General features: G+C 33.8%; 1 protein-coding gene across 1 annotated transcript; it reads left to right on the top strand.

The window, feature by feature from the left end:
• The first annotated feature begins 623 nt into the window (after window positions 1-623).
• LOC145157467 (uncharacterized) lies at window positions 624-1,151 on the top strand. Its single transcript, XM_079076503.1, has one exon. It carries the CDS (start codon window positions 624-626, stop codon window positions 1,149-1,151), a length of 528 nt encoding a protein of 175 aa, XP_078932629.1.
• Window positions 1,152-14,863: the final 13,712 nt, after the last annotated feature.

Genomic DNA, 14,863 nt, shown 5'->3' with positions numbered 1-14,863 from the left:
CGATCAACTTTCCGACGAGTTCTCGACCTAGCAATGATTTTCCAATAAAGACTTAGCAAATACGAAGCTTCCCATGCGTGTAGTACAAGGTGTTCAAATCACACTCTTTTAAAGATAAAATAGATCACATGACTCTCACTATCTCACATGCATTGTACAAGAAGTATTTCCCTGATAGGATATGGTTTCCCAAGTATGCGAGCCACGTGATATTACCATCGACCATGACATACTATTTATGATCTAAATCTGCCACAACGTTGTTTCATAAGCAATTACATCTCAGGCGATTTTCAATCGAATTCATTATTCATCAAGCCAGACGACAACAATTTGATAGAGAGTGACTTTGACTCTTGGGATTGTTAAAAGTTGTTAGCAAGTGGTTAGTTTAGTTCATTACAGTTAGGAGTTAATTTCCCATTTTTACCCTCTTACCCTTCTGTATTGTAACTTAACTTTTCATAATCAAAGCTACTTTTCCCTATTCTCACATTCTATGTTCATCAAGATGGTATCAGAGCCATGAATGTCTCCTGTATCAACATCCAGTCCTCAAATTTCAAATTCAACCTCAAATTCATCAAATTCCTTTGTATCTTCATCCTTCGGATCATCCAGGGATGCAATTAGTCTCCAAACATATTGATGGTTCTAACTTCAACCGGTGGAAAAAGTCTATGATGATTCCTTTATCCGATAAAAATAAACTCGGTCTTGTGACCGACAAAGTTTCTAAGCCTTCTTTTGATCATGAAACATTCTACTTATGGCAGATGTGTAACAACTTGGTCACCTCCTGGATTCTCAATGTTCTAACCAACGATATCGTTGAATCAGTGCTTTATTCATCCTCAACGAAGGCTAATTGGGATGATCTTCAAGATAGATCTGGACAATCAAACGAAGCAAAATTATATCATCTTCAAAAGGAAAATTTTGACCTAACTCAGGAATCTGATGATCTGGCCACCTATTTCACCAAATTGAAGAAACAATGGGACGAATTAAACGCCCTATCCTCGATTCCAAGCTGTACTTGTTGTCTTGCAGACACAATTCAAGAAAATCAGCAAAATCAAAGGCTGATTAAATTTCTCATGGGATTAAATACCGATTATGGATCAAATAGAGGTGTATTCTTCCAATGAATCATCTTCCCTTTGTTGCTCAAGCTTATGCTCTTCTGATTCTGGATGAAAAAACAATGAGAGGTACACTCTTCATCTCACTTCTTATCAAAATATGCATTAATGAATGTCAAATCTGGAGTTAATCATTACAAAAACAAATTTAAAACTATTACTTGCAATTTCTGCAAGAAGCCTATTCCTAATGCCGATAAATGCTACCGAAAGATTTCAAGTTCACCAAAGGAAGAAATGCTAATGCTAATGTTATTGGCATTCTATCAAGTAAACAACTCCAACAATTCCAACCTTCTGTTGCTGAAAATCAACCAAACTCTTCTTCTGTTACTCATGCAATTATCTCACAAACAAACAACTCCAACAATATCAGCAGTTCTTTTCAATGATTAGAAACATGAATCTTGCAAGAAAAGGATCAGAAGGAAACAAAAATGATTCACAAGCCAATACTTTTCAATGTCCATCTTCTACAAATCATCCAAGTCTCAGTTTTGTTGGTAATGTTTTTCTGTCCTAAAATCATTGTATCAGATGTCATTGTTTGGTCACAACATCTACTACTTGGATTATTGATTCTGGAGCTAGTGATCACATGTGCCATAATCTATCATTATTATTTCAGATTAAAACTCTTGTTTTTTCCTTTTCATATCATTCTTCCAAATAGACAGAAGATATGTGCACATGAGGTTGGTAGTATCATTCTAGCTGAAAATGTTGTCCTGCATAATGTACTTTATGTTCCCCATTTCAAATTAAACTGGTAATCCATAAGCAAATTATGTTGAGATTTAAGATCAATGGTTGTGTTTTCAGACCAATTTTTGCTTCTTGTTGCAGGGCCCTTCTCTAAATAGGCCTCTGGTTCTTGGTAGACATCAAGCTGGCCAATTTTCTTCATTCCAATACACATTCAAACAAAAGCATTCCTCTATCAGTTACTTCAAACGTTCCTACATATCCTTCTGTTATTTTTTCCAATTTCGATTGTACAAACTTGTCAAAAGATAGTTTGTTTTCTATATGGTATAAGAGACTTGGACATCTCTCTTTGTACAAGTTGAAAACTCTACTATTTCTAAAGAATATGCATTTTGAGTTTGATCATGTTTGTGGAATCTGTCTAAAAGCTAGACAACATAAACTTCCATTTAGTCATAGCTTTATTCATACTTCTTCATCATTTGATCTCATCCATATTGACACATGGGCCCTTTACAATACTAAAACCTAAAATGGAAAATCTTATTTCTTAACAATTATAGATGATTATACTCGGTCAACATGGACACACTTGTTAAGCACCAAAAGGAATGCTTTTATTGTACTTAAAGGTTTTGTTGAAATGGTCAAAACCCAATTTCATAAAAGTGTCAAGATTATTCGATCGGATAATGCTTTTGAACTAGATTCTAGTAATGAAGCCATTTTATATTTTCAATAAAGAGGAATCATTCATCAAAAGATTTGTAGACATAACCCTCAACAGAATTGGGTTATCGAGCGCAAGCATAAACATTTTCTTAAAACATCTAGAGCCTTGTTGTTTCAATCCAAACTTCCATTGAAATTCTAGGGTGACTGTGTACTTAGATCCATGTATCTTATAAATCGTTTTTTCTTTCCAAGTTATTAAAAGGAAAATCACCTTATTTACTATTACATGGAACTCAACCGTCATACTGATCTCTTGAACTGTTGGTTGCTTATGTTTTTCACGTACCCTACAATGTAATAAGGATGAATTTAAGCCACGTGTAGTACCATATGTTTTTGTTGGCTATCCATTTGGGAAAAAGTGTTACAAGTTGTATCATCTTGAAACCATACAGATCTTCGTCTCTAGAGATGTTATTTTTAACGAATATATTTTCCCATATGCATTTAAAGATTACGTTGATGAGTCTTTCATTCCTCGAAGCATGGATTTTCACTCTGATGAAGACCAGAATCCTTCATCATCAACTACCTCTCAATCAAATATTAATTCAGGAGATGATATACCCATACCTCAACTAATAACACAACAGCCAATGCTACAACAACCTCTTCTTAGACACTCAACCATAATTGCTAAACCACTAGACCACGTAAAAGATTTTGTTTGCACCAATTCCTCATGTCTTCCTCATCATGTTATTCTTTGTTTTCCTATCAACACAATGTGATTCAAGCCTCTACACCAATATAATGGGTTTTACAGGTTACAAAAATCTTATTTTGGCAGAAAAACTTAACCCTAAGTTCACATGCAAGCTAATGGATCTATGTTCTCACTATGATTTGCAACAAATAAATGAATATCAAGAACCCTATTATTATATTTCTATTTTCGAAATTAAGAAAGGGTTTATAAAAGTTACATACATTTTTTTTATTATAGCAAATAAACAAGAATTCCTTCTTAATTGGTCTTCAGAAAGCTAGCACCAGAAGTCTTGTGCCTCTAATGACTCACACCCAAACCCTAGCAAATAGAAGCTTTAGAGGAGGAGAAGGAAGAATTTTGGATCTAAGGCTCTTAGAGAGTTAAATTCCAAAATTCCAAACCCTTAGGGTTTGTATAAATATTAGGGAGGTTACATACAAGTCATGTTTCCTTTTTGATAACCCTAACCCTAGTGGTTCCCCCCTAAGGCATTCTAAGCTTCCTTAAATCCCTAAAAAGCTTGTAGAAACCCCTATAGAACCGTCACCCTCTTGGGAGGTTCTAGAATTGGAAGATGTTCAACTTTTGAACATTGACACCTTTAGACCTTCTACTTTTAATTAATCCAATTAATCCCAAAATTAATTCAATTATTTTCTTCTTAATTCTTAATTAAATAATACTATTTATAATTAATATATTATTCACATAATATATTAATAAATAATTTATTTTGATTTCGAATTAATTTGTTAATCATATAATTGCTTAATAAATCAATCTCTCTCTCTCTCTCTCTCTCTCTCTCTCTCTCTATCTCTCTCTCTCTCTCTCCAAAAAGCATTCTAGTCAATTACTTGGTTTGAGGGCAACCCAAAAGGACTTTGATAATAATTCAAGATTGTACTAATTTAGTTATTGGCTTAGACTCATAATCCAATAGTCTCCCACTTGGATAACTCTAAAACTAAATTACATGTATAACTTCTAAATCAAACAGCAAAGTGTGCTTTCCAAAGCAACTGCCAAAATCTGATCCGATTAGATATTGGTCCTTAAATAAGTGATCAAATATCCCTCTGTTCTTCAAGATATCGTACAAACATGAGACATGGATCAGAAACAATCTCATTGTATAATCTTTTTTAATTTCCCAATTTCCGATTTGTGATGACGTCATAAGACTTCTAATTGAACAAATCAATTTAGTCATTGCTGGGCCCAACACTATAAGTCGACACCAAATCACCGAGGGGCCCAAAGATACCGCTTTTCCCATTAGGGCAAAAGGAACGAATAAACTTTGACTCATATGCTTGTATCTTTTACTCCCTAATTTGTATATGACACTACGTTTTATAACATCAAGTTACTAATGCGTTTTCACAATACCAATGTACAACCGACTTGTAAATTACAACTCAAATTTCTCCAATTTAAGAATATAAGATATTATCGTCTAAGAATTACTCGTGATATATTCCATGAACTAATTCTCTGACTGTGGGTTTATCTAATACTCAAATCTCCATTATCTAGGTGCTCATCAATGTTGTAGCAACACAATTGCTATGTCTAAACTCCTTAGAAAATCTACAATCTAATTCATGATAGTCTTCATTCACTACTTACTTCCAAAAGTATTAGCGAATGTGGAGCTTCAAATAATCAAATTATTCAGGAAGTAAAACATTAAAAACGAAACACAAGATTAAATAATTGACAAAGTCATTAACAAACTCATAAATAATCTCCATTATTCAATCACCAAAATCAGTTACATTTATTCTGTTACAAGTTTCAAACTAATCATCTAACTACTAAAACTAACGTCATCTCTCAAACCAATGCTCCTAGCATGTTGACTATGTTTAACCATACTTAGAACCTTTGTGAGAGGATCTGCATGATTGTCTTTTGACGAAACTCTCTTTACTATGAGTTGACCTGTTTCAACTATATGTCTGATATAATGGTACTTTCTGTCGATATCTCTTGATTTACCATGATCTCTCGGTTCTTTGGTCAAAGCAACTGCTCCTTCATTATCACAGAAAAGTTCCACTGGCTCCTGAATGGTCGGAACTACTCCGAGATCACCGCTGAATTTCTTCAGCCAAGCCGCTTCCTTTGATGCTTCATTCGCTGCTATGTACTCTGATTCATAAGTAGAATCAGCCACCATGACATACTTGGAACTTTTCAAAGTGACTGCTCCTCCATTTAACATAAACACCCAACCACATTGAGAACGAAGATTGTCTTTATCTGTTTGAAAGATGGCGTCAATATACTCACTTACTCTCAATGTATCATTGCCACCAAGGACTAGAATCAGATCCTTTTTCCTTCACAGATACTTGAGAATATTCTTTACTGTTGTCCAATAAGCTCTTCCAGGATTTCCCTGAAAGCGACTGACCATGATTAAAGCAAATGACACATCAGGGAGAGTACATGTTATAGCGTACATGATCGATACTACAGGCTAAGCATATGGGGCTTGACTCATTTCTGCTATCTCTTCATCTGTACTAGGGCTTTGAGTCTTACTCAACTTGGCATTACTCTGAATAGGTAGCTCTGCTTTCTTTGAATTTTCCATACTAAAATGTTCTGGTACCTTGGCTAAGTATGTACTTTGACTAAGATCAATTAGTATTTTCTTTCTCTCCCTTAAGATTCATATCCCATGAATATAGGCTGCCTCCCCTAGATCCTTCATAGAAAAACACTTTCAAAGCGAAGACTTTACTTCTTGCAAAGTTGGAATGTCGTTTCCTATAAGGAGTATGTCATCAACATAAAATACTAGAAAGGTTACTATACTCCCACTAGTCTTGACATACATGCAAGACTCATCTTCACTACTAGAGAAACCAAATTCTGTGACTTTCTAATGGAAACACAGATTCCAGCTACGAGATCTTTGTTTCAATCTATAAATGGATTTTCAAGCTTATACACTCTATTATGAAACTTTGCATCTACAAAACCCTCCGGCTGACTCATGTAAACATCTTCAGCTAACTTCCCGTTAAGGAAAGCGGTTTTGACATCCATTTGCCATATTTCATAATCATGAAAGGTAGCTATGGCAAGCATAGTCCTAATAGACTTCATTTTTTCCATTGTTGAGAAGGTCTCGTCATAATCAATCTGTGGGGTTTGAGTAAAGCCCTTCACAACCAGTCGTGCCTTGAAAGTGTGTACCTTTCCATCTGCATCAGGGCCTGTTATTGCTTCCTTGTAGTTAGTTGGCTCATCCAAATTTTCCAGTGTACGATCACTGGCAAACGTGTCACCCTATGTAGCTATATAGAAACCATAGAACTCAGGTGGCATGCTAACTCTACTAGATCGGTGAAGAGGTAATGATTTATCAATGGGTTCAACAGGAGTCCCATCCTATGGTTGAGCGCTAGTATCTTCTAAGGTTCCTTCACTGGTTGACTCTTGAATATCTTCAAGGTCAATTGTACTATCATTGTCTTCTTTGCATATGAGCTCTCTCTCTCGAAAGACTCCTCTTAGTGCTACAAAGACCTCGTTCTCACTAGGTCTTTAGAATAAGTATCCAAAAGACTTTTGTGGGTAGCCAATGAAAATACATCTCTCACTTCTAGGTTCTAGCTTGTCATGAGTCACTCGTCTAACAAAAGCTTTACAACCCCAGACCTTCATATGTGTTGCCGAGGGAACTTTCCCTATCTACATCTCGTGAGGTGTTTTGGCAACCTTCTTGGTTGGGACAAGATTAAGGATATGGGCGGTTGTCTCTAAGGTATACTTCAGAAAGAAATGGGAAGATAAGCTCCACTCATCATGGAACGAACCATGTCTAACAAGGTCCGATTACACCTCTAAGCCATACCATTAAGTTGTGGTATCCTAGTAGGAGTCCTTTGTGAAACAATTCCACATTCCTTGAGATAGTCGTGGAACTCGATACTAAGATACTCTCCACCTCGGTCAGATCGGAGCATCTTTATCTTCCTACCTAATTGATTCTCGACTTCATGTTTAAACTCTTTGAACTTTTCAAAGGTTTCTGATTTATGCTTGATTAAGTAGATATAAAAAAATATTTGCTATAATCATCTATAATTGTCACATAAAATCGATTAGCAACCATTGTGGTGGATCTGAAGGACCCACACACATCTGTGTGTATGAGATCCAACAAACCCTCACCTCTTTCACAAGATCTAGTGAATGGTGACTTTGTCATCTTCCCTAAATTCAAGATTAGCATTCATCATCTGGCCTTATGTCAAATGATTCCAACGCTCCATGTATTTGGAGTTGGGTGATTCGTTTCTAGTTAATGTGCCAAAGATGACAATGCTACAAGCATGCCTTGTCTAAACCATTAGAAGAATCAATATGAAATACACTATTACTTAAGCTGTCAATGCAAATCATAGTTTCATACACATCATTACAAGGTAAAGCTTCCAACATGAAATTCCATTTTTATTAACCACAATCGATCCATTCATATCATTAAAAGAATATCGAAAACATTGTCTAAAAAGTGCATGAAAAGAAATAATGTTTCACTTCATTTTTTACGAATAACAACAATTAACCAAATCTAATCTAATATCCCAATTAAGAATAAGATTATAAGTTCCAATATTGGTAACAGGAGAATATCGCCTATTTCCCATGATTAGATTCATCCTTCCATGCTCCACCTCTTCAGTTTCTCTTAGCCCCTGCAAATCAGAACAAATTTGAAAACCACATCTTATATCAAGGACCAAAGAACAAGTAGGTTGTGAGTTATTAGTTTGAATAGTGTAAATACATGTTGACGATGGCTTCACTTTTCCATCCTTTATGTCCTGCAAGTACATGGGGAAGCTTCCTTTCCAATGGCCCTTATCATTACAATAGAAGCAAATGTCCTATTTGGGATCACTAATAGAAGGAATGCCAGAACTGGGCTTTGCTTTTGGTCCATTGCTAGACGACCCAACATGGGCCTTCCCTTTTCAGTTCTGATTCAGAGCACTTTTCTTTTTCTTTCCTTTGTTTTGCCCAATGGCAAGGATATGAGCATTAGTAGCGGTAGGAGTTTGATTTCTTCATTCTCGACTCAGCCGTTCACAATAGGTTGTGGAGTTGGGCCAATGTGGTTTCTGTGTTGTTCAAATGATAATCCAACATGAACTGATCATAACAAGGTGGCAAAGAGTTAAAGAGCATGGTTATGGCCAACTCTTCATCACAATTCACACTTAGCTTTACAAGGTGCTCCACATATCTTTACATTCTTTGCACGTGGTTGCAAACATGCTCTCCTTCCTTCAATTTACAAGCCATTAGAGCTTTGACGACCTCATACTTTTCTTGACGAGCTCTCTTGTGAAAATTTTCCACAAAATCCAAGTTCATCTTGTATGGCCAGTAGTCCTCATAGAACTTTTTCAAATCAAGAATAATGGTGGCAACCACGATGAAATCAACCTTAGTCGCTCGCGTCTTCATAGTGTTTCTTGTTGGAGGCTATTTCTTCAGGAGTAGCAACGACCTCATCGATCTCAATGAGTTGTTTCTCAAGGACATACTCTTTTCCCTCGTATCGAAGAGTCATCTTAATGTTATACATCCAATCATTGTAGTTGGTGCCATCCAATGTCACCTTGGACATGATCGAGAGGAGTGAAAAGTTGTGGGAAGAGTTTTTAGAATAAGAAGCATCAGCAGTAGTAGACATCTATAGAGATAATTTTTTTTAGTTAGATGACATAAATCCTTATCATTTTAACCAATTATTAATATTTAAGGCTAGGATCCAATATAACAACTCACAACTAAGAAGAGGTATGACGTAATCGTTTTGCAAATTTATGAAAAGTAGGTAAAATAGTTTACCAATTTCGAACTATGAAGCTCCTAGATCTTTTGAGATTCATTGATTCTTATCAATTTCATGTTTAATCTCAGATTATGCTCTTCTATTTGTGACTGGGATGTCGAGGATCACAAATAAGATGTGAATAACCATACAAATATGCTTGGCACTCTCGATGTCATTTATCATCTCTAATTAATGTGCCAGTTAATCACACGCGCTCCATTAACAATGATAATTTTCGAGATGGCCATTATTACTCTCTCTTGTCATTATTAGTATGTCGGTTAACCACACATGCTCGACTAATTACATATAAAGCATAATGTGCAATTTTATGGATTAGAATACTATTCACATTTTTCCTAAAGTAACTAAGAGTGGCATTTTTTATGAAATGGTTTAGTTATTTTATATCATTATGCTTATTATAAAGATTATGTCCTATCAAATCCGTTCGGCAAATAACCCTCCACCATACAAGAGAGCAGTGGGTAAGAGTGTATACTCAATGTCGGTCATTTTATAGGCCGTTTCCTTAAACCACCCTTATAGTATGGCTTCGTGAATGAGGCGTACTAGCGATTTCACAGACTTTTCTTGTACATATAATATATTAATCTTTTAATTATATATATATATATATATATATATATATATATATATATATAGTATAATGTGTATTTTAAAACTTTTTCTAGAATACTAGGTTTAAATTTAAATTTTTTGAATTAATAAAAAAAATAATTTAATTTAAAAAAACAATTTTTATTTAATGTTTATCTTCTAATTAACTATTAGTTAAATTAATTTAAATTATATAAGGATTAAATAATTATTTACTATTAAACTATTAATCAATTAAAATAAATTTAATCCTAATCCAAAGCCCTGTAATTTTCGAAAAAAGGGTTTGGTTTATCAGGTTTTAATTATTATATTTTAAGGCTCATAAAATAACAATTAAGGAAAGTAGATAAACCCTAAAAGGGTTCCCTAAATCGAAAATAACTAAGGACGCTAGAGTTTCTAAAACCCTTGCAAAAAATCGTAAATACCCAAAAGGGTTTTTGATCTTATTCAACTTTGTGCAAGATCATTGAATACAATGGCTCTGATAACACAAAAGGGTTTTATAGGTTACAAAAATCTTATTTTGGCGGAAAAACTTAAACCCTAAGTTCACATGGAATCTAATGGATCTATGTTCTCACAATGATTTGCAACAAACAACTAAATATCAAGAACCCTATTAGTATATTGTTATTTTTGAAATTTAGAAAGGGTTTACAGAAATTACATACCTTTTGTTTATTATTGCAAATAAACAAGTATTCCTTCTTGGTCTTCAAAAAGCAATCACTAGAAGTGTCGTGCTTCTAATGGGGCTCACCCCCAAATCCTAGCAAATAGGAGCTTTGGAGGAGAGAGGAGGAGAAGGAATAATTATGGATCTAAGGCTCCTAGAGAGTTGAATTCCGAAATTCAAAACCCTTAAGGGTTTATATAGGTGTTAGGGAGGTTGTACACAAGATAGGTTTCCTTTTAGATAACCCTTGCCCTATTGCTTCCCCCTATGACGTTTTAAGTTTCCTTAAAGCCCTAAAAAGCCTCTAGAAACCCCTCTAGAACCATGCCCCTATTGGGAGGTTCTAAAATTCGTCAATATTCAACTTTTGAACATTGTCATCTTTAGTCCTTCTACTTTTAATTAGTCTTATTAATTCCAATTAATTTTTAATTAATTCTTAATTACATAATACTATTTCTAATTAATATATTATTCTCATAATATATTAATAAATCGTTATTTTGATTTCTAATTAATTTATTAATCATATAATTATTTAATAAATCAGTCTCTCTCTCTCTCTCTCTCTCTCTCTCTCTCTCCCCAAAAAGCATTCTAGTCAATTACTATGTTTAAGTGCAACCCAATAGAACTTTGTTAATAGTTCAAGATTATACTAATTTTGTTATTGTTTAGACACCTAATACAATAGAAACATATTTGTTTTACTACAATTTATAATCGAAGTAAAAACCTTGTCACAAATATGAATAAAATATCTGATCCTACCAGCTTTGAAGAAGCAAACTTGATTACTGTATGGCATGATGTTATGTCAAAAGAGTTTGATGCATTACATGCTAATAAAACTTAGGTTTTAGTTGATCTGCCTAAAGGAAACAAACCATCAGGTTTCGTTCGGTCTAAAACGACAAATACAAAGCAAATCGGGACATTTAAAGGTGCAAATAAAGTCTTGTTGTCAAGGGTTTTACTCAGAAACCTAGGATTAATGATAGATAAACGTTCTCTACGGTTGTAAAAAATGACAACCATTAGTGCATTATTTGAAAAAACTCTCAAGAAAGGTTGGAAATTACATCAAGTTGATGTAAATAATTCCTTTCTTCACGGAGAATTACATCAAGACATTTACATTAAACCTTGATCGGGATTAAAACTTTCTAGTCCTAATCAAGTTTGCAAATTACAAAAATCATTGTACCGTTTAAAACAAGTGTCACGACAGTGGTACGCCAAACTTTCTTCTTCTCTTAAAAATATGGGTCATCAAAATTCCAAAACTGATTACTCTATTTTTCACAAAAACATGGGTTCAAGTGTTACATTTGTTGTTGTGTATGTGGACAAATTCATGGTAACATGTAATAATCAAGAGGAATTTAAAAAATTAAAATAATATCTTGATAAGACTTCTAAAATAAAAATTTGGGATCCCTCAATTTCTTTTTGGGTATTGAGGTATTATACACTTCATCAGGTGTTATTTTAACTAAAAGGAAATTCGCTCAATACATGTTGAAAGATTTTGAATACAATGATTATGCTTCTCGTCCTATTCCCACCAATATCAAACTACTACAAGGACAAGGAGATCTTATGGAATCACTTGAAACTTATCGAAGATTGGTTGGCAAATTGAACTTCTTGGTTCACACAAGATCCAATTTAGCTTTTCTTATTCAAGTGTTAAGTCATTTTATGCTGGTCCTCGAATACCACACTTTGATGTTGCAAAACATGTTCTCAAATACATCAATAATTATCCCAATCAAGTTTTGTTCATGAATAATAATAATCATTGGGCTTCATGTCCTCAATCTCGAAGAAGTGTAAGTGGGTTTGTCATTTTGATTGGTGTCAGTCCAACTGCTTGGAAATCAAAGAAGCAAATCACTGTATTTCTTTCATCCACAGAGGCAGAATATAGAAGCAGTGTTGTGTCAATGCTGAGTTACACTGGTTAACTCGCTTATTGAATGAGATAACTGTCTCTAATCTTACATATGTTCCTGTTTATTGTGATAGCCAAGCTGCTATTCACATTGCTAAGAATCTCGTTTTCCATGAAAGGACAAAACATGTGGAAATTTACTACTACTTTTTTCCTAACAAACTCCATGAAGTGTTGATTTCATTGAAGCATATTCCAACACAAAATTTACTTGCGTATTTCTTTTTAAGTCTCTTCCCAGTAAACAACATAATGTTTTGTTAAACATGTATAAAGATGTGGGTCTAATTGGGTCTAAGGATCTAGAAAAGGAACTAGGTCAAATTCCTGATTTCATGCAGAATTCTAATTAAATTTAGAATTATGGTTTGGTGATTTCTGATACATTTCAAATGCAGGGTGATTATGTTGCATGGTGTGTTGATTCTTGTGCACCAAGTCATGTTTGCAAGGATCTTCATTGGTTTAAAGAATGTCAACCACTTGAAGATGAATCTGTTGTGAAGATGGGAAATGTTGCAATTGAACCAATCAAGGGTTAAGGATCAGTTTTACTTAATTTTACATCTTGAAAATGTTTGTGTTTAGACAATGCAATGTATGTACCAATGTTTCGAAAGAATCTCTTATCTAAAATAGTTTAAATAAGTATGGGTATAAACAAGTGTTCAAAAGTTACAAGTATATCTTGTCAATACATGCTACTTTTGTTGGATTTATGTACGCTTTTAATGCTATGATTAGGCTTAATCTAAATTATTCTTCTTAAGATAATTCTCTTTGCATGGCTTCAACTAATACTAGCAATAACTTTAATAAATCTGATTTATGGAATGCTAGACTAGGATATATTCATTACAAAAGATTAGAAGACATGTCTAAAATGAGTTTAATTCTTGCTTTTGATTTGAATAATGAAAAGTGTAAAACTTTCATGTTAACTAAAATCACTAGACAACCTTTTAAGGACGTTGTTAGGGAAAGCAAGGTGTTGGAACTCATGAATAATGATTTATGTTATGCATTCAATACCTTCCCTTGGAAACAAAAGTATTGTCATTAGTTTTATTGATGATGCATCTAGATATTGTTATGTCTATTTGTTACATTCAAAAGATGAAGCCCTTGATAAATTTAAAATTTATAAACATCAAGTAGAGCTACATTAAAATGAATTGATAAAAGTTTTGCATACTGATAGAGGTGGTGAGCATCATGATCCAATTTATTTCGAATCAATGAGAACAAAACATCAAATCATGGCATCTTATACACCGCAACAAAATGGTGTAGCAGAAAGGAAGAATTAGGTTTTAAAGGAAATGGTTAATTACATATTATCCTATTATGGTATGAGTTAAGGATTTTGGGGTGAGGCTACGTTGACAACCTGTTATATCTTGATTACAAATCCAAACAAAAGGAGCAAGAATACACCTTATGAGCTTTTGGTATAAAAAGGTACAAAATTTAGTTATCTCAAAGTTTAAGGATGTAAAGCAGTTGTAAGGCTCACTGAACCCAAAAGGAAAACCTTAGGTGAAAAGGTATAAATTGTATCTATATTACATATGATGAGCATTCCATAGCATATAGATTTTATGTTATAGAGTCTAATGAATCTGTGTTTTGAAAACTATTATAGAGTCGAGAGATGCTATATTTGATGAATTGATATTTACATATATACCTAGACCAAAGGACATGATTCAATAATCTTCCATCAAGGACATAACTCAAGCTGAAGATGTTTCTGGCGGTATAAGTTTGGTACCTATACCTTGGATCTGATTTTCAACTTTATTTACTTGGAGGGACTAGGAATGAGATTGTATCTCAACATCAATATAGTTTTATTATTGAGGATGATCCAACAACTTTTATTGAAGTTATGGCTTTTAGGGATGTTTATTTATGGAAAGAGGTTATTCAGGTTGAGAGTGATGTTATCGTGCATAACAATACTTAGGTATTGTGTGATTCACCTCCTGGATGCGAGGTAATAGTATGTAAATAGATCCTCAACATGAAGATGAAAGTGGATGGTACCATAGATAAGTACAAAGCCAGATTGGTTATCCAAGACTTTAGGAAAAACGAATAAATTGACTTCTTTGATACTTATGCTCTTGTTGCTAGGATTTCCACTATTAAACTATTGTTAGCTCTTGTAGCTATACATAATCTTTTAATTCCGCAAATGGATGTAAAAAATGTACTCTTGAATGGTGAGTTGGATGTGGAGATTTATACTAAACAACCAAAAGGATGTGTGTGACCTACCCAATTTTACGGCCAGTTAAAAAGATTTTCTTTATGATTATTTAAAACAGAGTATTGTTTAAATAATTTGGAATGCGTCCCCAAAACATTATTAATGTGATATAATATCAATATCAAAGTGTTTCATTAGAAACATTTTTCATTAATATAT

Source organism: Lactuca virosa, chromosome 2 (assembly GCF_052849685.1).
Source record: "Lactuca virosa cultivar CGN04683 chromosome 2, Lactuca_virosa_CGN04683_v6, whole genome shotgun sequence".
Taxonomy (NCBI): domain Eukaryota; kingdom Viridiplantae; phylum Streptophyta; class Magnoliopsida; order Asterales; family Asteraceae; genus Lactuca; species Lactuca virosa.
This window is presented reverse-complemented; position numbering and strand designations above follow the sequence as displayed.

What these genes read in the sequence shown, in the direction of transcription:
- LOC145157467 (XM_079076503.1), top strand. Translation starts at nt 624, where the DNA reads ATGCAATTAGTCTCCAAACATATTGATGGTTCTAACTTCAACCGGTGG.